Source organism: Enhydra lutris, unplaced genomic scaffold, assembly GCF_002288905.1.
Source record: "Enhydra lutris kenyoni isolate GAN:26980312 unplaced genomic scaffold, ASM228890v2 scaffoldscaffold17, whole genome shotgun sequence".
NCBI classification, from domain to species: Eukaryota; Metazoa; Chordata; class Mammalia; order Carnivora; family Mustelidae; genus Enhydra; species Enhydra lutris.
The window spans coordinates 30,542,749-30,568,320 of NW_019154101.1; the positions used below are offsets into that span (position 1 = coordinate 30,542,749).

Here is a 25,572-nt window from a genome sequence, read left to right on the forward strand (position 1 = left end):
CAGTGGCATGATTTACAAATCAGTGGTCGGTTATCAAGTAAGCAAGATGCTTGCGGGAATGTCCAGAGGCAGCACTTCTATTAAAAGGGCACAGATTCATTCTTTCCAGTTCACTACTAAATTGCTAAACTACTTTATAGGGTCATATTTTCAAATGATTGTTTCCCTAACATTTACTGATTGTGTAATTTATACTACTAAGTTAGCTGCTATTTAGAAGTACTGAAAAGAATCCAATAAAAATTCACTGTGAAACAAACAAACAAAAAATCCTAGGATCTACTGAATTCTTATTAACTAATGCTTATGTTTTGTAGAAGCTAAATGAATATGTTATTCTCTTGAAGGAGACAGAGTTTACTCATAGTTTATGATGTAACCTTACATGATGCATCCACTCGGCAGAAAAAAGGACAACTTGTGCATTTTAACTTGGTACAAATAAATAGCAAACAAGACCTTGCAAGGTATCTCCCTACTCAGGCAGACTAGTGAACGTTTAATGTGTACTAAACCCATCAAAGGAGAAAAAAAGGAGGAAGGGGAATCAATTTAAGACACAATTGCTGTATTACACATCACAGCATGGAAGCCTCTCCTCTAAAGTGCCTTGAAATAGGACAGTAAAATAAACACTCCCAGTGAAATGTTTTGAGGGTGCATTGCCTCACTACAACTTCAGACTTGTCTGAAGTCTTTAGGGGCCTTCTAATCAGTACAACTCCTGCCTGTACCAGAAACAACCCCCCCGCAAAATTTTTACCCCTTTCTCCAGTACCCTTTGATAACCAAAGAAGGAAGGAAGACAAAAGAGACAATCTAATAAAAGGTCTCTTTGCGAGGGAAGACAAAGACAACTTTTGATAGCTATTTGGGACAATGTAACTTCGAAGAGGTCATTTTAAGGAGAAATAAATGGAGTATCTCCAAAATTGGAAAGTGTTTGTGCCTAGAATTTAGGTAATTACAGCCAGGGGAAGGAAATGGGAACAGCTGGTGTGGGGTTGCCAAGTTAAATTGACTCAGGGTGGGAGAAGCAGAACTAGCAAGCAGGATCTTAGTTTCCTGAAAGAAAAGGAATAGGCTGGGAGTTCCTGGCCAGGAAAGAACATGGTCCCCAGCTGGTGACCTTCTGGGTCCTCCCTTCAGATCCCTCTTCCTGTCCAAGAGGAACTGAGCAAGTTTTCCACCAAAGTTGAGTAAAAGAGGAATATTTCTTATGCTCCCCAGCTCCATCCTCTTAACTAATTTCAAAACTTCAAAACAAGACTAGGAAATATTAGATGGGCTGTTATGAACACCTTGGTCCTCACTGAGGAGGTGGGTCTCGTCCTTCCCCTCAAGCATGCTGCTAAAATAAAGCTGAGCCAGGTTAGGAAGAACAATCCAACACAGGTATCACAGAATTGGCCCATTTCTAAGGTTAGGAAACACATTAGACTTGTGCTTATACATTATGCTTGTTAGCTTTTTGTATAAAAAGCTTTTGTATAAAAGCTTTTTTGTATAAAAGCTCAAGTTGAAAAAGAAAAAAAAGGGGCGCCTGGGTGGCTCAGTGGGTTAAGCCTCTGCCTTCGGCTCGGGTCATGATCTCAGGGTCCTGGGATCAAGTTCCACATCGGGCTCTTTGCTTGGCAGGGAGCCTGCTTCTTCCTCTCTCTCTGTCTGGCTCTCTGCCTACTTGTGATCTCTCTCTGTCAAATAAATAAATAAAATCTTTAAAAAAAAAAAACCCAACCTCGATAATCTAAAAAGAATCCAGAAAATCCCATTTTTACAGGACATACAAAATCTGTGTGCAGACTTAGAATACACACGACAAGTCAGACAATCTCGGGCTCCCCCTGATCTGACACTGTGTGTGTCTCTAACTCACTATGTTTCTCTGGGTTTATTTCTTATCTGGAAAGAAAGAATCTTTTATCTGCCTAATCTATGTAGCAAGTACCTAACATGTCTTATCTCCTTGGATTGCTTTTAAAGAACAAGTGAAATAAGCTTATGAAAGTACTTTAAGCATTTTAAGGACATACACAGTATGAGTATTACTATTATCATGGCAAACAACCCCAAATTTGGTTCCTATTTTACCAGATCTAGAGACACTGTATACCTGTATTGTTCTGTGATCCGTAGTGAGAACACAACCTTCTCTTGATATAAGCGACTGTCAATTAAAACAACCTGTACCAAAAGTCAAGTTAAATTATACCAAAGCTGGAAAGCAATCCTAAAAGAAATTCTAGACTATCTTCTCCTTCCCTCTGAATTTTATTTTATATTTAAATAAATATGTCTTGGTGTAAGTAGATATGGGTCTTTAAATGGGACAGGGATGCTGACGAGTAACATTTTACACATAGAAAATTGGAAACAGCTTTTTTTTAACACAGACTTCTCCTTATAATGTGTTGCTATTAGAATTAACTTCCTCTTCTTTGACACCAGCTGTTTCTTTCAGCAACACCTAATTGGACCAAATTATTCACATGCAGGTATTTCTTCTCAAAAAAAAAAAAAAAAAAACCCTATTGTTGTATAGCTAGAGGTATCACAAATTTCTGTACACGAAATCACATTTTTCACATAAATTTCAGTAAAAATGTCAAGGATGTATTCTAAAAGACCTAAATCAGATGATGAGTTGGAGAATCGGATGATGGGTGAGAGTGCCACAGAGATCAACCTGCCTAGAAGGATCGTTTATTTATACTGAGCAAAAGGGAATAGAATTCAGACAAGCCTTGCCCCCTTTGGGTGGGAATCAGGAGGCTTTCAGACGTCTATCTTCTGCATGCAGAAGCATTCCTTCTTGCTCTTTAAGGTATTCAAACGCATGGGCCTATAATGAAAGTCTCCACCAATGAAAAATATCTGGGGCCAAGCCAGTGATATGATGACATCTTCCGTTCACACTGCAGCACCAACTTCCTTCTCTCTTTGACAAAATGGTAATTAGACACTAGAAATGGTGGGCGGGGGTGGGGAGGATAAAGGAGGTACTAGAAAGGAAAGCAAAGGTATACTCTATCCAGTATACAGAAAATTCCTCAGTAGTGGTGATACTGCCAACTGACATGAAAGAAAACTGGATTCTCCAGTCTCCAGCCCTTTCCCAAACCTCAGGGATGGATTCTACAACTGGGAAATCAACTTGCGCTAAATAAACCATGCGTCTAGTTTGTCAGTTCAAGTCTTGAGAAAGCAGTGCTCATGTGTACTGCTCATCCGCTCCTTCCCCAAATTACTCCTCCCTCCCTCTAATTTGATGTGGAATGACTATAGCTCAGAGAAAAGGTAGATCATTCCTAGAAGTAAAATAAAGAAACAAGACGGTCTCCTCTCTCAACAGAAAGAAAAATCTCGCCATGAAATAATACGAAGTGTGTGTGAGGGAGGGTTATGTCACACCAGAGACAGGACAGAGTGCCATGATTTACCAATCAGGGTCGGTTATCAAGTAAGCAAGATGCTTGCGGGTATGTCCAGAGGCAGCATTTCCTAGTAAAAGGGCACAGGTACATTGCTTCCAGTTCACTATTAAATTGTTAAGCTACTTTATAGGATCATATTTTCAAATGACTCTTTCCCTAACATTTACTGAGTGTGTAATTTATACTACTGGCCAAGTTAGGTGCTATTAAAAAGTGTTTAAAAGAATCCAATAAAATTCACTGTTAAACTAAAAAAAAAAATCAAACCATTGGAAAAATACAAATGTTGATTTCATATACAATTCAAACAAAAACTAAATTACTCTTAATAATTAACTTTGATAGGGGAGGTAAAACTTTAAGAAGAGGAATTGGGGTGTGAGAAGGGAAAAACTGATGGGTTTGAGAACATTATGGAATATAAGTGGATTCACCAGACACAAGTAATTCAATTTAGGTTTGAGGTATTTGTACCAAAAATGACCCCGCGTCTTCACCAATTTATTGGAAACTGGCATAATCACTGAAGTGGACAATAAGAACATCACGACTCTTTTCAAAACTATCACAATTTGCTTTAAGTGGAAATGAATAAGTATCAGAAAAACAGACTTAATATGCAATTTCTCACAGTAAGTTCTAAAAGAGATTGGATCCCCTGGTACCTGCAGAGAAAGGAGCATAAGTACCACAGAACTGTCTGAATAAGCAACTGTGACAGTTCTCAAGTTTCACCCCTGTTGTAGCATGTGTCAGAATTTCCTTCCTTTTTAAGACTAAATAATACTTTATTATGTGCATATACCATTTTGTTTTATCCATTCATTTACTGATGGACATTTAGGTCACTTCTACCTTCTGGCTACTGTGAATTAATGCTGCTAGGGACACGGGTGCACAGACATCTCTTTGAGAGCCTGCTTTCAACTCTTTCAGGTGTATGTCCATAGGTGAAAATGCTGGATCATGTGGTAATTCTATTTTTAATTTTTTGAGGACTTGCCATACGGTTAAAAATGGATGATTCTTGGGGCGCCTGGGTGGCTCAGTGGTTAAAGCCTCTGCCTTCGGCTCGGGTCATGATCTCAGGGTCCTGGGATCGAGTCCCGCATCGGGCTCTCTGCTCAGCAAGGAGCCTGCCTCCTCCTCCTGTCTCTCTCTGCCTGCCTCTCTGCCTACTTGTGATCTGTCAAATAAATTTAAAAAATCTTAACAACAACAACAAAAAAGGATGATTCTTAAAGGGCTATTTTAGTGATGGTATACAAATTCTGATTTGTGCACCCATGATTTCATGCTAGTTAGATCCCAATCTAGAAAATACTAGATGCACTGAGGCAGGGGAAGCGGTTCCGCTATCACGTATGTGTGGATCTCCTCAGTGGGATTGTGAAGGATTAAGCACATAGATAGATTGCTGCAGAGAACAATCTACTAAGGAGAATCCCGTCTGTAAAACAACTTTTCCAGCAATGAGTAAAGACAAAAATCCAACTAAATTTCTTGAAAAGGGAATACTCTCACATAATCATTACTTTTCAACACAAGCTCTGTCCCCACTAACTGACATGCATATCAATCTCTAAGATATTTTTACTCTGTAGTAGATAAAATGGGAATAAAGCCCATCTTGGTACAGAAAGACCCAAATGCATCTGAGCCTTTTTAATCACAGTTAGAACATTAGGAAAAAGAAATTACAAGCGATTTGGGGATTCAAATGCCCAAAATAACTATTCTGGTAGATACAATAACAAAGTATCACAGACTTCTTCCTTAAAAAAAGAATTAATTGTGAAATATTTCAACTATATAAAAAGTACAGAAATTAGGACACACCCATGTATATACCACCTTGACTTAGAAATCTAATATTATAGGTAAGCTTGAAGATGCTTGTCTTTCCCCATGGTTCTGTTCTACTCCTACCCCCAAAAGAGATAACTATTCTGAATTTGTTGTTTGTGATTCCCACGCAAATGTCAGTCCTTTGTAACCCAAGTAGGTATAAAACACTGTCTTGCATTGATTCGATTTGGTACGGATGGCATCATACCACACACACACGCTTCTGTAATTTGTTTTTGCTCCCAACACTGTTCTTGAGCTGTATGGATAGTGACATGAAAGCTCTAGTTAACTCATGTTAAGTGCTCTGTAATAGTCCACTAACTGACGACACCAGAAGGTGTTTGTTCATTCTCTCCTTGATAGGTATTTACCAATTCCTCTGGGGGAGGGGTTATTACAATGTCAATATAATATTGTCGATTAGATCTCCTTCTGCTTGCCACAGACTCGTTCTGCGGTGCAAATCAAGAGGCAAGAGTTGCTGAGTCTTGGTGCCACGTTCATCTGATAATAGTAGGTGTTGCCAAACTGCTCTTTGGAAGTAGTGCCAGCATCCCCTCCCATCAGCTGGGCCTGCTTTCCACTCTCCACAGCCTCAGCCTGGGCATCATAAGGGCTTTTAACTGTTGACTATCTGATGGTGCGCAGTGGTATTTCCTTGTTTTGTTTTGCTTTGTTTTTCTAAGCAGCATTGTCTGAAGTGAGTGGGGAGTAGCCTACAAGGAAGAGAGGGAGCTGAAGAAGGGAAAAGGGGGAAGAATCTCAAGGAGTGGAGCTGAGAGCTGTCGTTAAACAGGAATTTCTGATGCTAGAAGAAATGGCTCATTAAAATAATTCCCACACTCTACACAGTGGCCGTTCATTGACGCCCCACAGTTCATTGGTCAGTAGTGTCCAGACCTAATGCTCCCATTTACTGAGAGACCCCAGGTGGGGGTCGGATCATTTCTGTAATGCATGAAGGTAATCCGAAAAATACCATTTCGACCATTTCTTATTTTCAAGCAAATATAAGTCTTAGCATAGAGTCTCACTGGCAGACACCTAAGAAGTTGTCACGGTATTTAAAGAAAACTGTGAAAATTGTGTTGTTAAAATGCTAAGGGGAAAAATATCAACTTCTCTTTCTCAACGTGCAATGATCTTTTTTTTTTTTTTGGAAAAAAAAAATTAACTATTTCATTCTCCTAGAAGAGTACTTGTGATTTCCAATGGATACAAAGCTTACTGCAAGTACGTGATTTGATTAAATTCTCAATATCCTTTCATATGAAAACTCAGATGTAGCTTTCAGGTACTTTTATGAATTCCGATCAATTATTTTTTAGGAGCTGAACCTTAAAGGTTTTTTCCTATGATTTCATCCAGAGAATTTACCACCAAAGAGAAACTGCTGTCTTCAACAAAGAACAGCAAATGAAAATTAAACTGGTGTAGCTGTACTTTCTAGATGTCCAAAGAATCAACATTAGGGAAGCTAGCTATGTGACAAGAATAGCATTCTCATTCTGTATGTGCTCTGCAAAAACAGGGACAAGCTTCGTTTTTATTTTATTAGGCTGATCTATCCAGAACAGCTTATGTATAATAACTCTTGTTCTGCCTTATTTCATAGCAATTTTCTTTTCTATTGGTAGAAGGCAGAGATTACACCTATAATGAACTGTAACAGAAATTAGTAAAATTAAACACACACACACACACACACACACACACACACACACACACACACACAGACTTTCCTCAACAGCAGAGGACCAGAAAAATTTCTAGGGCTCGGGAAATTATTAGATTGAAAAAAATATTTTCTATCCCAGAGGGCTTTGTCCTCTGCAACCAGATACTTATTAGGGCTAGGAACAAACTAAAAACAACAATAACAATGGCAAAAGCTTAAGTTAATGGAAAGAGGGGCAGAAAAGAAAGGATGGGTGTCTCATGGAACAACTCAGGGGCGGGGGGCAGACATAGTTGATGGGTTTTCTAAAGGAACACACTAAGCAGGGAAAGTTGGATATCCTTCTAACTAGAAGAAATTGCAATGAAGTTTAGTGGTTTGGAGGCTGGGCTTGGGAGTTAGGCAGACCTAGGCTTTACTTTACTAGTTACATGATCTAGGGCAAATGACTGAATTTATTTGAGCCTTAGTTTGCAGTTCTACAAAACAGTGATATAATAGGACATAATATACCCCACAGGGATGTTTTTAGAATTAAATGTGAAAATGTAAGTGGGGAAAGCACAGAGTAAGTGCTCAGTTACTAGCAGCTATTATGTACAAGATAAATGAGTGTGTTTTAGTTGGACTAGCCTTTTAAAAGAACTATTGTATTCACATACCAATAACACTTTTAAACAAAGGCTGGTAAAAAGCAATTAAATAAATCAGTGTATTTGTCCCATACAAATTTCTGAAAATATTAGCTTCAATTCTTTCTCTCTAATGTAATTTTAATTCAGCTTTTAAAAATTTCCCCAGGAAAGAGTAGTCCTAAATGAAATCACCAGCTACCAGTAGGGCAAGAATAAAAAGCGGTTAGAGTGAAAAATGTCTAACACTATACTGCTTGCTTAGAATACTTAATGTAAAGAAAATAAAATAGTACAATAAAAAGAATAAATAAAACTATCTCATTCTTTTATCACTGTTAATGTAAATAGTAGCAAATCAAAATATTTAATTAAAATACAACACACAAAATTTTATGATGCTTTACTTAAAGTGGTAAATCTAAGGTAAAATAAAGTAGGGCCGCTTAAAGAATTGCCCCAGGTTTAAAAAAAAAAAAAAAAAACAGATGCAGACAGAGAGGGCAAATATCCTGGGACTTGAATTTCAGAGTATTCTGGAAAGGGTTAGCCTATCATTGCCTGGCATGCAGTAAATGTATTTGCTAAAAGTAACTGTAGATTTCTCAGAAAAAAACCATATAAGCTTTAGACACTCAGATAAAAGCAAAATGTTACTTTCTTTTTTGTCTTTTTTTTTTTTTTTTTTCACAGTCGTGGAGTTAGAGATCTTCATATAACAATTACTAAGTCACTAGAAATACGGCTCTGGGTTTTAGGACTCCATGTCTCAAGGTTGACTTCTATTTGAAAACTAGAAGATATAGATGAGAAAAAGCCACATAAAGCTAGCTGGAAGTTTCACAAAGGAAATGGATGATATCAGGTTCAGCATGAGTTTCACTGAATTGTTAAATGCTTTTCAAAGAATCGCACAATGATTGTATTGCAAAAGCATTTTAGACAATCTTTCTGGACGGAAGAAACGCCTTCATATCATTATGTTCCTATCCTGGAGAGAATGACATGGGGTCCGCTGAATTTGTAGACAAATATAGTAGGTTCCTATCTCCCCTTTCCCTAAGTTATTAAGTTATTGAAAGCATTTCCCAGTCAAGAGGATGGCAGTTTTCTGGTGATAATCAGTGAGAGAAGGTCTGTTTAGAGTCCTTCCAGGGACGCCTGGGTGGCTCAGTTGGTTAAGCAGCTGCCTTCGGCTCAGGTCATGATCCCAGCGTCCTGGGATCGAGTCCCACATCGGGCTCCTTGCTCATCAGGGAGCCTGCTTCTCCCTCTGCCTCTGCCTGCCATTCTGTCTGCCTGTGCTTGCTCTCTCCCCCTCTCTCTCTCCCTGACAAATAAATAAATAAAATCTTTAAAAAAAAAAAAAAAATAGAGTCCTTCCAGTAGGAGGCAGATTTCCAGTCGAAGACAGGTGTGCCCAATGAAAAACCCCCAACGGCGATACAGCTCAGGGCCTGACCATGCTTACGCAATTTCCAGGTCTTTCTCGGGCAGGCAGTGGGCACGGATGACTTCTAGTAATGCAGTTTCCTCAACATCAACTCAAACTCCAGCTCAAAACTCAACACTAAGATTCTCCTACCTGTGTATCATCAAATTTCTACATTGAATTCTAGATAAATGTCATGAGGAATTGTATAACTATCGGACTAGCAAAAACAAGCTTTCACAAATGTAAGCTGCTTCCATTGCTTTGGTTATCACAGGGACAGAGAGGTATCACTAGGACCCTGGTGCCCCAAGTAAATACTTAGCAAACAGGTCAGGTACCTTCAGGGACTGCAGAGAGTCTGAGTTGTTATCACAGTAGAGGATGATGTTGTTGGCCATGCTGAAGCTTTCTCTCACTCCGAGGTGGTAAAACAAGGACGGCTGTCGGAAAGCATCACTCATCTCCACAACTGCGATATCTGCAAACAGAGAAAAAAGCCCCCCCAGGAGACGACACCTGAATAATGCCCAGTAAGCACATTTTGGTTTCAACGACTGAGTATTCAAAGAGGAAATGAGGAAAGGATAGGGATTTTCCCTCCTTGCTTACCAATGAATTTTGAATTTGTAGCTCTACCCAGACGGAAGTGGTTTTTAGAAAATGCAGCAAACCTGCATCTTTTTTTTTTGAACATTTCTTTTCTTTTTAAATTTACTTCTTTGACAGAGATCACAAGTGGGCAGAGAGAGAGGGGGAAGCAGGCTCTCCGCTGAGCAGAGAGCCTGATGTGGGGCTCAATCCCAGGACCCAGGGATCATGACCTGAGCCAAAGGCAGAGGCTTTAACCCACTGAGCCACCCAGTCTCCCCCATCGTTTTTTGTTTTTTGTTTTTAAACACGAAGGTGATCCTGTAATTACTGGAAACTGAGCAAAATCTACAATGGTGGGATGCTGGGGCTAACGCTCTCTGTTGAATTTCAACATTAAAATAATTTCCAGAAGCAGATCCATTTATTGCAATAAGCAGTAAATGTAAAATGAGATTTAAGAAAGCAAGCAGGGGAGCATCTGGATGGCTCAGTCAGTTAAATGGCCGATTCTTGGTTTCAGCTCAGGTCATGATCTCAGGGCCAAGTGACAGAGCCTCACGACCAGTCCCACACTCCGTGTGGAGTCTCCTGAAGATTCTCTCCCTCTGCCTCTGCCCTTCCTCCCCCAATTAAATAAATAAATATTTTTTTAAAAAGGAAATAGGTAAGATTATAAATTATTCCAGAGGTGTATTTTATTTTAAGATTTTATTTATTTATTTATTTGTCAGAGAGAGAGAGAGAGAGAGAGAGAGAGAGAGCGAGTGAGCACACAAGCAGGCAGAGTGGCAGGCAGAGGTGGAGAGAGAAGCAGGCTCCTGCCAAGCAAGGAGCCCGATGTGGGACTCCATCCCAGGACCCTGGGATCATGACCTGAGCTGAAGGCAGTGGCTTAACCGACTGAGCCATCCAGGCGTCCCCAGAGCTGTTACTTTATAACTAATTATTATTATTAATATATAGCAAGCCCCTAGCAAGTGTACTCAAGAAAGAAAGAAAGCAAAGGTATAGAAAATTATGACTGAGAAGGAAAATATAAACACAGATAAAAATTCCACCAAAGCTCAGAGATGACTATACCAAGGTAGTATAAACCTGATAGCAGTACCTGATACTAATGTCAAAAGAATGAAATATAGGTTAGTCTCAAACTCACTTTATACATGGACAAAAGTATGAAAGAAAAATGAAAAAAAATGCACCAACATTATACTATAAGAAAACTAGATCCTGGGTTTAAAATTTATTTTGGGAATGCTGGGATATCTCAATGGGGAAAAAAAAATTCATCTGCATCTCCACAGATGCCCCAAGTGCTTTAATTAAAATTCAAAACGCATTTCTTATTAAAAATAACTGCAGGGCGCCTGGGTGGCTCAGTGGGTTAAAGCCTCTGCCTTCAGCTCAGGTCATGATCCCAGGTTCCTGCATCGGGCTCTCTGCTCAGCAGGGAGCCTGCTTCCTCCTCTCTCTCTGCCTGCCTCTCTGCCTACTTGTGATCTCTGTCAAATAAATAAATAAAATCTTTAAAAAAAAAAACTGGCTTCAAATTAGAAAGGAAGATTTAAAAAAAAATAACGGCAAAACAAAAATAGAACAGCACTCTTTTCACATGAAAAATAATATATATATTCTGGGGCACCTGGGTAGCTCACTGAGTTGAGCATCTGACTCCTGATTCCGGGTTCAGGTCATGATCTCAGGGTTGTGAGATCCAGGTCTACACCAGGCTCTAGGCTGGGTGTGGAGCCTGCTTGGGATTTTCTCTCTCTCTCCCTCTGCCCCTACACACCCTGCTCTCAGTCTCCCTCTCTTAAAAAAATTATATATGCACAGCAACTACCAACTTTGTGTTTATAAGTATTCTGTAAAAATCAGGAAAAAGACAAGGCAGTCAATTATTCCTACTACTAGTTGGCTTTCTGAAAATCCCAGCTAATGTCACAAAGTAAGGAGATGTAATACTATAAAATAAAACACACAATTATCATTACTTGCAGATGTTTTGGTTGTCAACCAAGAAAAAGCAGTAGAATCAACTAAATAACTATTATAAGCAATAATATAATTTAATAAGGTGTTGAGATGCAAAATCATTATGAAAACCAAGAGCTCCCTTTGTAATCAGAGTATCTAGAAAATATGATGGCAAAACAATTCCAAATCACAAGTACGATGAAAATGTTAACATACCTCACCACAAATTTAACAGATGATAATTTGTTACACATATTTGCAATGTGTGGCAGATGAAAGGTTAATATCACTATAAATTACCTCTTATCAGTCAGTTTAGAGCAAAGAAGCAGCCATAAAGACATTACAATAGAAAATTAGGCTATGGGCATGGGCGGGCAAATTCACAAGAGAATAACTAAAATGATAAATTAATACACAAAGAAATCTACACCTTACTACGAACAAATGCACATTAAGCAAACTCTAAAGTGCCAGTTTTCTTGTCTAATAAGTAGTCAAAAAAATTAAAGAATTCCCAGTGGAGATGCAGAGAAATGACATTCTGACAGCCCAAGGAGAATTTTAAACTTCCCAGGAGACCTCAGTAATCCTTAAAGCTATGTACACTTTTTGACCCAATAGCTCTACTCCCGAGAATTTACCCTGAGAAAATCCCCATAAATGTGTCAGGTTTACTTGTAAGTATGTCGAATGAAATATATTTTTTACAATAAAAATGGAAAATACCTAAATATCCATTAACAGGAAAATGGTTAGATACGTAGGTAGCCAGATAGGTACGTAGGTACATAGATAGATTCAAATAGTGGTTTGGTTTTGTTTTTGTTTTTAGATTTCATTTATTTATTTGACAGAGAAAGAGAGAGAGATCACAAGCAGGCAGGCAGAGAGACAGGGGGAAGCAGGCTCCCTGCCAAGCAGAGAGCCCGATGCAGGGCTTGATCCCATGACCCTGAGATCATAACCTAAGCCAAAGGCAGAGGCTTAACCCTCTGAGCCACCCAGGCACCCCCAAATAGTGGTTTATTATGTATCATTGAAAACCAAATTGTTGAGTCACTATATTGTACACCTGAAACTAACATAACACTATAAGTTAACTACCCTGGAATTAAAATAATTTTAAAAAGAAAACTATGTTGTAGAAGAATATTTAGCAATGAAGGTAAACTCAAGGTATATTAAGTAAAAAAAATTAAGATATAATACATTATAATGTATATATTCTATGTGAATATACATATGTGTATTTAGAAATTTAAAAATTCTGCAAAGTTGTACACTGAAATGTAAACCATGATAATAGCTATGTAATGGGATTGTGCATTTTTTTCTTTATTCCTTCTATATTATTTTTAACAATTTCTCTTATGAACATTGATTACTTTTGTAATTTAGGAACCCACCAAAATAAAAGAAAAACAACACTAAAAACCCAAGTGGATATAAAACCAAACAGCAGCACAAAAAAATAACGCAGACTCTCAAGAAACTGGGGCAGTTGGCTTTGTCTAGTAAATGTGAGATTAGAATTCACATTCTGTGAAAGAGAAATAGATCAGATCAAACAGAGGCTGAAGACAGAGAGAATTTAGTGAGGTTACGAAAGAGGCAGCCAAGTCAAAAGAGCTTCAAAAGATATTTTTCCAAGGCTAAAATGACTTACGGGCTTTATAAAGGGTTTTCTTTTGGGGTCCTTAACATTTCCACACCAAAAACCAACACATGAGAAAATGAGTCATGGCATCCCACCTACACACCCCATCTGCCTCCTGCGCCCACTGTTTCCTCTTCCCACAGATGCCAGCCACTCGCCGTCAGTCACAGCGCTTGAAAATCAAGAGAGAGCGTAAAATGGGGCTGAAAGAAACCAAACCAAACAGTAATTGACAAGAAATAAATGAAAGCCACACAAAGGAAAATACTAGTTAAGTTAAAGTTGTCACAAGAAGAGTGGAAATGGGTGATTTCGAGAGAATGGGCTCCTGGGACTTGATGCTAAAATTAATAAAGGCACTAGAGAAGACACTCAGATTAAGAGAGAAACTAGGGGCGCCTGGGTGGCTCAGTGGTTAAGGCCTCTGCCTTCGGCTCAGGTCATGATCCCAGGGTCCTGGGATCGAGCCTCACATCGGGCTCTCTGCTCGGCAGGGAGCCTGCCTCTTCCTCCTCTTTCTCTCTGCCTACTTGTGCTCTGTCAAATAAATGAAAATCTTTAAAAAAAAAAAAAAAGAGAGAGAGAGAAACTAGACATTCAAAATAAATGGTACAGGCAAAATAAGGCATAGTCATCAGGTCTGAACGTCTGAGCAGGAACAGCTCCATTTTGGGATGCTATATAGAACATTAAAAATGCTTGTTTGTATAATTTTAAAATACTGAATACGGTACAAAAACTCAGAAAAAGACTGACTTTTTTTCTACTTTAGGTTCAGGTGACTGATGGGTTCTGATAGATGTATATTCTTTTCTAAATGTATTTTTTAATATCCATGGAGTAAAATGTACTTTTCTGTCTCTCTGGTGAAGTGATCAAAGTCTATGCCCCATTTCTTAAATTGTTGAATCTATTTTCTTATTGTCGAGGTTTGTGGGTCCTTTACATTATGTAGATATTTTTCCTTGGTCGAATAAGGGGGTTTGCAAATACTTTCTCCGGGTTTGTGACCTGTCTTTCCAAACTGCTAACAGATTTTTAGAAGAGCAGAAGTTTCTAACTTTAAGTCCAAAGCATCAATTTTTTTCTTTTATGATTGTGGTTTAGGTGCAGTATCTTAAAAAAAATCTTCGCCTAATCCAAGGTCACGAAAGTTTTCTCTAGAAGTTTTGTAGTTTACATTTTACATTTTGGTCTATGATCCATGTTAAAATAATTTTTGTAAATGATGTGGGGTGTGGGTCAAGGTTCATATTTGTTGTAAAGACTCTCCTTTCTCTGTTGCATTGCTTCTGCTTCTTCATCAAACACCAATTGGCTACATTTATATGGGTATGTTGTTGGGTGATTCTGTTCCATTGATCTATGTGCCTATCTTTTGCCAACACTACACTGTTTTGATAATTGTGGATTTATGGTAGGTATTAAAATTAAGCCCTGAAAGTCTTCCAACTCGATTCTTCTATTTTCAAAAGTGTTTAGTTTTATTTGATTTCCTGTGTAAATTTTAGAATCATTGTGATTAGAGCTATCAGTTGATAGCTATAAAAAAATCTTCCTGGGATTTTGACTGATATTGTATACTAAATGTACAGATCATTTTGGGGAGAACTAATATCTTCATGTATTGAAGATGAAAATAGTATATCCATGAAAATAGTATATCTCTCCATTTATTTAGGTCTTCTTTGATTCTTTCCTCAGTATTTTATAATTTTCAATACACAGTTTCTGCATGTATTTTGCTAGATTTACACCTAAATGATTCTCTTTTTTTGATGCTATAATAGATGGTATCCTTTCAAATTTCAAATCCCAGTTGTTCATTGCTAGTATGTAAAAATACAGTTGATTTTTATTGATTTTCTGTCCTGAGACTTTGCTAAGCTCACTTATTTGTTCCAGACCTTATTTTTTTATTTGCACATGTCTGGAATTTTCTACATGAACAATCATGTTATTTGAAACTAGAAATGGTTTTATTTTTTCCTTTCAAATCTGTATGTCTTTTATGGTTTGGGGGTTTTGTTGTTGTGTGTCTTGTTTTACCTGGATATACTGGCTGGGGCTTCCAGTAACACAGAATTTTTAAATTGAACACAGCACTTCATTATGTAACAAAAATGTCATCTTATCATGGCTACCTCCTGACTCTGATGACTATCTTCTCAAAAATAGTAAAACAAACAGGTGAAAATTATCTTCCTTGTGAAATGATATTAAATCATGACTAAAATGCAAAAAAAAGGATGTAATTATAATAAATAAACACCTGATACTCCACAATTATTGAAACTCATTCATATGGGTTACCGTTTATCCACTTTATTTCACAAACATGTATTTAATAATTACGATGTGCCAGGAACTGTATGCTTATCAAATATTAACTCAATCTTCATAATACTCCTTTGTGGTAGGTAATATTACTATTTCAGGAACCAGAGGCAGAGAATGTATAAATAATCTGTCCAAAATCAGCTAGGAAGTGGTGGTACCACTTCTATCCTTTGAGGGATCTGACCCCAAGCAATCTAGCTGGAGATCCACACTCTTAATTCTTCACTGAGCCACACCCTATATTTACAGGATATAGAGGTTCTCAAGATCACAACATAAATTTGGAGGTATAAAAAAGATTTGGGGACCAAAGCATATATTTCTGTTATGTATTTTGTGACCAAATGAACTTAATAATTTTCTGATTGAGTTTTTATGGTATTATTGTGAGTAAAACAGCTATAATTAACAAACTGAAGACTAAGTCTATTTAAAAATATACAGAAAGGTACAAAAATCTCTTACATTTTTTACCCGAGGTATTGTTTCTTTCCTTTCTTCCAAATGGGTTAATGTTAAATGGAGCATAAAATTAGGTTTACCAGGGGTTTATTAAAGCATAATAAATTTTTAGGGCAATAACATAAAACTGTTGTGCCTAATTACATTTTGGACATTAAATGGCAGTGGTTCATGGTCTGTTTTTCTTTTTTTATCTCATTTTTCCTTTATAATACAGTATCTGTTAAATATCTCACATGAGCTTCTGCTGGCTTGTAAAAAGTAGAGTTGAAGCAGAACATTAATGTTCAGTTACTTTTTATCTATTCAATGTTTTCCTTAGGCATTAGATCACTGATGACAACAAGAGCCCAGTAGTGATTTGGACTGTACTATAGTCTACAAAGCACTCCCAAACTCCATTGTCAACTTCCCAAGTTTTACATATAAGTATTGTGTGTGTATATATATATATGTATATATATATATATATACATATATATATATATACATATATATATATACACATACATACATACATGAACTTCCCAAGTTATCACACGGAACTAGCCATTCAGTCATGACAGTTTAATCCCCCAGGATGACCCACTGGTACCAATTTAATTCTACAAATGTCCTGACCACTTATTATATAAAGTTTTGTTATTTGCTGTTATGAAAGTTAACAGAAAAAATTAACTGGATGTGGTTTTTGCTATCTCTGTGGGACAGAATCATGAGTTGGCAGATACTGACATAGGGCAGAATGTGGCCAGCACTGGGGACATACAGAGGGTGACACTCAAGGACCAGGGAGGCCAAGCCTGGTGGAAGGGATGATGGAAGCCAACATGAAAGAGGCATCATCAGGTCATGGAGTTGGAATGGAACACCTCAAATCGTAGATAAAAAACAAAAGCACTGCATATCAAAGGCACCATAGGAAAAGGAAAGAGGCAAGACGCCTGGGGCTTGGTCAGAGCAATGGAGGAAACTCAGTAGGGAACTGAGTCAGTTCCCAGGGAATGCTGAACTGGTAAACCAACAGAGATCCCCTAAAGAACAGATACTAACCCCCAAATGCTTATCCCATCTTAGATTCTTAAGGGAAGTATACCTTGCCTTTTATTGATTTTTCTTTTTTCTTTAAGATTCTTTATATACTAGAGAAAGAGAGAGAGAATGAGCAGGGGGGAGAGCAGAGGGAGAAGCAGACTCCCCACAGGGCAGGGAGCCTGATGCGGCACTCGATCCCAGGACCCTCAGATCATGACCTAAGCCAAGGGCAGATGCTTAACTGAATGAGCGACCCAGGTGCCCCTCCACTGATTCTTCTATATTATGAATAAATAAGGGCTAATTACAAGGAATCTACTGTATGAAAATTACTAAAATGTTATTCATGACCTAGTGCCCTGGTAGAGTTCCCTAGAGACTCAGAGTCGGTTTATTAAAATTTAGCAGATATACAATGTTCGGAAATTGAAAAGCTCCTATTACAGAGGTAAAACTATTGTGATTTTCATGAAGGATAGAAGAATAATCTACCATCACTGCTGTCTCAAATTAATCATGGTTTAGCAATTCCTGCTGTGAATTACTACTCCTGTAGCTTCATCAGTATTTTATTTCCCTGTACATTATTTAGTTAACCCTATCATGTATAATGATACATATTTGTGTCAACAATAAATATTTTGGTCCATAAATACATGTATGCATAATGATTCAAACATGATTCATTCTTATATTGCTAAAACAAATGTATACGTAATGTCCCCACCCCAGCCTAATTTGCTTGTTTAATGCTTGTTTATTACACAGAGGTGTTGATTTTTTTTTTTTTTTAATCTAGAAAGTGAGGACTGGGAGGTAGGTGATCAGAGGTGATCAACCTCCAGAAGTTGGCTTTTAAAAATGTTGAGAGACATGGCTCCTGTAAAAGGAAGGGGGGAAGAAGAGGGAGAAGTCCAGAGAAAGAAAGAAGAAAGAGACAAAGGGAAAGAAAAAGGGGGAAGAGGGGGGAGGAGAGAAGGAAGGAGCAAAACCAAACAAGATTGGTATTATAAAAATGGAAGTCCCCTTGCCCAGACAATAGCCACAAGAATCCAGTTTATGATGCTCCAGCTTTAGAGAACGTGAGGGGCAAATTAGCACATATCCATAGAAGGCACCCATCCCAGAGTGGCAGGACCCAGAACCACAGCTCTCTGCCAGGAAGAGATGCAGCCTCAGGAAAGAACACCACAGAGGTGAAAAGCTAGAATGAGAACATCTCCAGAGGCCTTAAGAGGAGTGATGAACATGCAAATGGCAGACAAGCTGTTTCATGACTTCCAGTGCTTGAATCCTAATTAAGTTTCTGGATGGATGACCTTGGACAAGACCTTAAGTTCACTGAGCTATGGTTTCCTCAGCTGTCAATGGAGAATAAGAACAGGTATTCACTGTACAAAGCTGTTGTTAGGATTACATGTGCACTAGGCACAGCAAACTCTCAATATATGGCTATTATAAGGAGCTATTAAAAGAAATATTAAGTGGGGGGGGCACCTGGGTGGCTCAGGCGATAAAGCGTCTAGGTTTAGCTCAGGTCATGATCCCAGAGTCCTGGGATCAAGCCCCATGTCAAGCTCCCCGCTAGTGGGGAATCTCCTTATCTCTCGGCCCTTCCCTCTGCTCATGCTCACACACACACTCCCTCTTTCAAATAAATGAAGAAAGAAGTGTTAATAGGAAGCCCTTTGAACAATTTAACATAAAAATGTTATTGAAGACAGTGTTAAAATATAATATTCCCAGTGAAGCCTTGTATGAATAATTACTCATAGAAATGAGTTTGAAGTCCAATTATGAAAACACACAAAGCCCACATAAAGAATTTTGACTTGATTCTATAATCAGTAGTGATCCATCCATATCTATGAGTTTTGAGAAGGGGTATGGCAGGATCAAATTTAGGGAAGATAAATCTAGATTTTGTGGACAGACTGACAGATAAAACAGACTGGAAGCTGGGAGATCAGTGAGGAATCCTTTAAAGGAGAGTGTGCCCCTAAACTAATACAGAGAATACATGGCAGGGAGTTCAAGAGGCTTTAGGGATTTGGTGGATGCAGGATAAAGAAAGAATTAAAGGTGATTTCAAACTTGAATGGTTAACATTTATGGCTTGCCATTAACACAAGTGACACAAGAAAAAAATATCTTTTTTGGTAGGAACTTGAGATTGGATTGAGACACATTAAACCTGTGTGTGTGTGTGTATGCGTGTGTATCTAACTGACAGCTGTTATTTTGAATCTCAGCAGAGATCAGAATCAGAGTTAAGAGTCATGATGACATAACAGTTGAAGTAGCACTTGTAGATGAGATTGACAACGTAGACAATATAGAGAAAAATGAAAAGGCATCTATGATTCAGGAAATCCCTTCCTCATCATATACCCAACAGAAACACAGTTCATCAAAATACATGTAATAAATGTTCATGACAGTATTGTTTGCAAACCATCAATAGTAGAAGAAATAAAGTATGCTATACAGAGATAATGGATGCCATACAGCAGTGAGAATTAAAAATCTGACTACCTGTGGCAACATGAATGAATCTCACAGACTGTTAAAAGAACCCGAATAAAAAAGAGTAGATACCTTATGATTCTGTTTACATGAGGTTCAAAAATTTGGTATTAAAAGTCAAAACAGCAGACACTTTGGTGGAGGACAATGGCTGAAAGGGGACTTTGGGAGGTCTTTTGGAGAACTAGTAAGGTTCTGCCTCTTGATCTGGGTGCTGGCGATTCAGGCATGTTCACTTTGTGAAAATCAAGGCATCTCTGGTTAATAATTTTGCCAAGAGTGTTAAAAGAGGGCTGTATTTAGTTTCCTGTAGACCCTGTAACAAAGCCCCATAAACCTGGTCCCTGAAACAACACAAAGTTCCTCTGTCACACTTTCAGAGGCTCCATGGCATCTCCAAATCAAAGGGTCAGCAGGGCCAGGGCTGTGCTACCTCCAAGGGGTCTACAGCAGAATCTATTCCCTGCCTCTTCCACTATCTCGCAGCTTGGGGCATTCCTTGGCTTGTGTGTATACATGTCGTCTCCAACTGCCCCTGCCTCTCTCTTAGAAAGACCCTTCTGATGGCAGAGAGGGCCCACCTCAATAATTCAAGATCACCCAATTATCAAGACCCTTAATTTAATCATGTCTTCAAAGACCCTTTTTCCAAATACGGTTGCATTCTCCCATCTCTGGGTTTTGGCATAGACACTGAAGCATAGGGGTAAGCATTTCTCAGCCTACCACGAGGATTTAGAAGGTGAGTATAGCAGAACTAAAAGGGTTGAATTTGAGGTGAGGGAATGAAGATTAAGTAACACAGACAAGTCTCCAAAATAGGAAGAGAAAGGAAGAAGATTAACATTTACTAAGATCCACAGTAGAGATTTTTACATTTGATATGGAAACCAAGAGGTCAGACAATACTTTAATACTTTAGTTGCAAGGTGGAGGATCTGAACATTAGTAGAAAGAGAAGATTTTAAAGGGGGGTGGGTAGGTGATTAATGGAGACAATCTCTATATTCTCAGATAAGATAGAAAGGTTTGGATTTAAGTTGGGGAGAAAAGTCAGTCTTGGAAAAAAGAAGAGATCTTTGAAGGGCAAGAAGAAGGGAGCTAATGAAAGGCAAAGGCCAAGAAATAATGAAGTAAAAGGAAGAATGATGAGATTCTTTCATTTAGGTAGTGACTCCATGCAATAAAGCTGGGGTACAGGTTACCAACAGAAAGCAAAGCCCAGCCCAGGAGACAGCAGGGATCAGCCTGTGTCCTGTGGACATCACCAGAAACACGCCTGAAGGTAGCACCATCTCTCCTCTGGGAGGCTGTGGTCCCTTTTCTTTTCTCTTTTCTTTTCTTTATTATGTTCAATTAGCCAACATATAGTACATCATCAGTTTTGACGTAGTGATGTGGTGAGCACTGGGTGTTATATGCAACTAATGAACCATTCCTTTTTTTTTCTTTTTAAAGGAATTAATGTCAACATGTCTATTGCTTGCTATAGTATGAATGCTAACTACTACAGCCAACAGAAGCAAGATGTGAGCCAAGCCCTAAAAGAACCAAAACTCTATTTTTCCCCCTTACTTCTATAGGCCTAAGATAAAAATAAAGGAGCATGTGATGAAAAGAGGGAAGACAGAATAGATTTCGGTTTTATTCTTCTTACTGGCCATAGATGGGTCTTAACCAGATATTAAAATTTCAGCATCACCAATGAATATTCTTGGCCATAAGGAAGACTGGGGTAATAAAGGATCCTTTTGTCCTATTCTTAAAGAATTCCCAGCACCCAGCACTTTGATGGTGTTTTAGGAAGTATTATTAAGAGAGCCCTGTAAAAATGCTCTAATTAGATGCAGTCTTCGAGTGAATCCTTCCTATCAATGCACAAGGAAAGCAGATAAATCACAATTTAGGTCTTTGGTGCACAGCAAGTGTTTCATAAAGGGATCCTTCCTCGGTTGTGAGCAACCCAGTCTTCAACATCATTTTGCTTATTAAACAGATAGAAGCAGGCCCTACATCAAAGAGTGTTATTCCCTTTCCAAGTTAAAACAGGGTCCAGATTCTACCTTAAGAATTTATTTTTTAATGTAAGGGCAATAACACTAGACCTGGTCACTGATCTATAAAGAGTAGGGAATATAAGAAAAAGTGTAAGTCAAACTTAACTCTCAGGTTATCATGTGACAGGACCACGCTGCCCATTATATGCCAAAATAGGATACGAAGTGGCTTTGATGGTAAAAATTTCTTTATCCCCACCGAAAACTATTTTTCTCTCTGAAATTATTACATTTCCTAAAGGTATACTGGGTTGAAGAGTCTATAATCATAAATTTAGATCTGTATAAACTCATTTTATGTAACAAATTTCAGTACTTAACTAATCAATCTATTTTCATCAGATGCTGAGAAAGCTATTCCTGAAATTTGGGACAGGCTCTTTTAGAGTTTAATATAGCTTTTACTGTGGTTAAGGTACATGCCATTTCGGGGGAGAAGGGTCTCTCAATCAGCAAAGCTGCCTTCATTCTTGCCTCAGTGAAATTCCCAAGCACACAACATAGCCCTTTGTATCAGAATCTTACACAAGAGTCCCCCTTGCCAACTGGAGCCAATAACCTGCCTCTTTTAATCGGCACTTGTGTTAAGTTGTGTCAGGTTGTATATGGTTGCAAGAGTTGATTTGTGGTAATTTTTGAAGAGAATCTGACTGTGCTTCACAGATGTGCTTCCTGAGTGACCTATTATTCCTAATTGTTTTATACATTTACAACTTTTCCACAAAGAGACAGCAGAGAGTAGCCAGGGAACACTGGAAACATGATCTGACCATGTTCTCTGGCAAAAATGGCCATAAACCGTGGCAATTTTATTCATGTCTGAGGTTGTTCTGAGATTTTTTGCATTCTAGGAAAAGAGTTACAGTGTATGTGTTGTATCTACATAAACAATAGGAGTTACTAAAATAGTGTGGTACAGGGATACGATCAACACAATTCGAATTACGAGGAAGTCTACAGGAAAGATAATCAGATTTCCTCACAAACCCACTGGGAATGGGAGAGCAAAAAAGAGGGAGAAAAGAGAGAGTAAAGACTTTAGGAACACTGTCAATGACCATGTATATACCTTATTTGGATTCTCACTAAAACAAACTCAAAAAAATCACAACATTCATGAGAATATTTGACAACTGACAAGATTTTTGATGATATGAAAGAAATTACTTGAAGTGTGTGATAAGAGACTGTTGCAGGAACCCTTATGGCTTAGAAAGTTAAAAATGAACCATCGGGTGCCTGGGTGGTTTGGTAGGTTAAGCGTCTGCCTTTCGCTCAGGTCATGATCCCAGGGTCCTGGGACTGAGTCCATCTGCTTCTGCCTCCCCCCTGTTCAAGATCTCTCGCTCTCTATCTCTCAAATAAATAAATAAAATCTTTTTAAAAAATAAATAAAAATTAACAAGTGAATTCTTCGTGTACAGTGCCCCACAAAACATGCATTCTTTATCAAAGAGTGTTACTCCTCATGTTAATAGGCAATTTACTTGCAAGCAATATACACTAAACTTGTTCCCGCTGCAGGAAGGATATAGGTAGTAAAAGGAAAGAAACCCAGCTTACACACTACTCGCTAGGCTGAAACAGTTACTCGCCCTAGTGAGCAGGCCAGTTTGAAAAGGTTTTTTTCCCTTGCGTTGATGGCTGTCAGCCCCGATACTGAAAAACCCAACTGGATCTAAGAAGCCTGGGTGAGTGCCCAGGAGCTGCGCTGTGCTCCTGGGTTCTCAGGGTCAGCAGGCCCAGGCATCTGAGTCAGAAATGCACTGCTTTCCCAACCTTTGTACTCCCTCAAAGTTATGTTCAACACTTAAACAATCAGCATCTAGTCAAAATGTGTTCAGATTCCTACAACTTCTTTGAAGGGGATCTGTGATGCTGTTCGCACAGCAGATGTGTAAATCATTCTCTGCTGGGAATGATTTCCCTCCACGGCTTACAGGTTGACTCTCTAGGAAAATTAAGGTTTGTTTAAGGTTTGTTAAGTGTGACAGATTCATGTGATTATAAAAAACATCACTTAAAACAGGAGCTGGCAGTACACCTCAAAGGACAGTCACATGGAGATGAAGATGGGGAAAAACAGACCTCCCTCGGCAGCCCTCCAAAGGCAAAAATGGGACAATTCTGGTCCACAAACACAGCAACAGACCAGAGAGGAACGGACGTGGCAGAGCACCCCGCCCCCCCGCCCCCCGCTGTACTCCCCACGAAGTTATGCCCTCCTTAGAGCCTTTCAACAGCTTCTTATCACACCACACTGGAGGCTTGGGTTTCTTAACCTTGCTTCAATCCCAGCCATCAGGCATTCTGGAAATGCTTCCTCGGCTCTCACATTTGTTTAACAAGCATTTATTATCTGTTCCACACAGGGTACTGTGAATGGGTCAAAGTAATCAACACCAACCCCATGATGAGCTTATAATCTCTAAATGCCTGTGAGCTGTAGAAGTCCAAGGTCAAATGAAATATATGTACATCTTTGACAGGGGCACAGAACCAGGAGTTATTAATTCCGATGGGGGTCTCAGAGAAGGCCCTGCAGGAACAACAGTTTCAAAGGAAGCCTTGAGAAAGGCTATCTTTCTGGTCACAGACAGGGAAGGAAGGGCATTTCTGGCTGCCCGACACTGCATAATAGAGGAGTTTCTCTCCGCCAGAAAAACTGTTCCACCACCTAAGATTGGACATGTGTACAATATCCCTGCGAGTGAGGAAAGGCTTATCACTCTGTCCATCCAGGCTTCCTGCAGGAAGTTTACAAGCAGTGAAATAAATTGCACAATCATTTCTTTGGAATGCTTTTCAGTAAAAAAAACATTTTTCTTACTAGGAAGGGAGATATTTCATTTTGCTTGTGCTTTCACACATTCTAAATTGTATTACTAAACACACCCCCTTCCCTCAGGTCCCGCTGGGCGGCCCCGTTACTATCTCCCCTACTCCTGGGTCCCAGGGGAGTTTCACATATCCCTTCCCTAGCTCCTCTCCCAAGCTTACAGCTAAGGATATGTTGGTCTGTTCACCAGAAGCCAGGAGGTGCTTAATAGCTGAACAGAAAACCCTGCTGAGGAGGCATTTGAGAGTAAGAAAACAGCTTTTAATTCATGTTGCTGAAGCAGGAGAGACAAAAAGGAAAATCAACCTCCAGGAGAGATGACAAAATCCAGGGCATCTGGACAGGGACAGTGAGAACGGATTGTTGGTGGGGCCTCCCTGGCAAAGTGTTGGGCTCTGAGGGAGGCACACAGATAAAGGGAGATCGAGATAAATGTGGCCCATCCGTAGTCAGTACTGACCAGCACTACAAATAGCCGGGTGAGCCGCGGCTGTGTTTATATCTGGGTGTGGCTGGCTGAAGTAGGCTGCCCAGGTCTGCATTTCGGCTGTGCAGCAAGCATTCCTGGGGGCCCAGGGCCTGAAACCCCCCACCCCAAGCCCGTTTCTGTCAGATGACAATAATAGACACTGTCACATAAAGGATTGAACAACAAGCACTTAATAAATATTAGCCATCATTAGAGAGTGGACTGTGGACTGGAAGTTACCCTCACACCTTATTCCCACCACAAAGAACTGTCTATAATTTAGAGATATGTATCTGTTCTTTTCTGGTGTAGTAACCAGGAGACAACGAAATCCATACAATTCACTCTTCTCAACAGACCCTCCTGCTGCTTTGACAAAATCTCTAGTTGAAGAGCATCTTTGAGAGAAGCCTTAGGCCACACAGAAACAACCCATATCTAGAGTTACTCTTTTGGAGTCTATAGGGGACAGATCAGAGTAAATACCTACAAGTCCCTCTCTTGGAAGGTGCTAGAATAGCCAGCTCAACATATGCCCTGGATGGCGTCCAACAGTCCCAGATTCCGCCTACTGTCCCACTGTCAT

At 39.1% G+C, this 25,572-nt stretch overlaps 1 protein-coding gene across 2 annotated transcripts in view; it reads right to left on the reverse strand.

The window, feature by feature from the left end:
• Positions 1 to 25,572, reverse strand: part of LOC111147502 (mitogen-activated protein kinase kinase kinase 5) — a 228,819-nt gene that overhangs the window by 134,356 nt on the left and 68,891 nt on the right. For both annotated transcript variants that reach the window (XM_022503521.1, XM_022503520.1), the window contains exon 2: positions 9,369 to 9,508. In XM_022503521.1, the coding sequence (XP_022359229.1) occupies positions 9,369 to 9,491 (123 nt within the window). In that variant the 5' untranslated portion in view covers positions 9,492 to 9,508. The remainder of the gene's footprint in view (positions 1 to 9,368; positions 9,509 to 25,572) is intronic.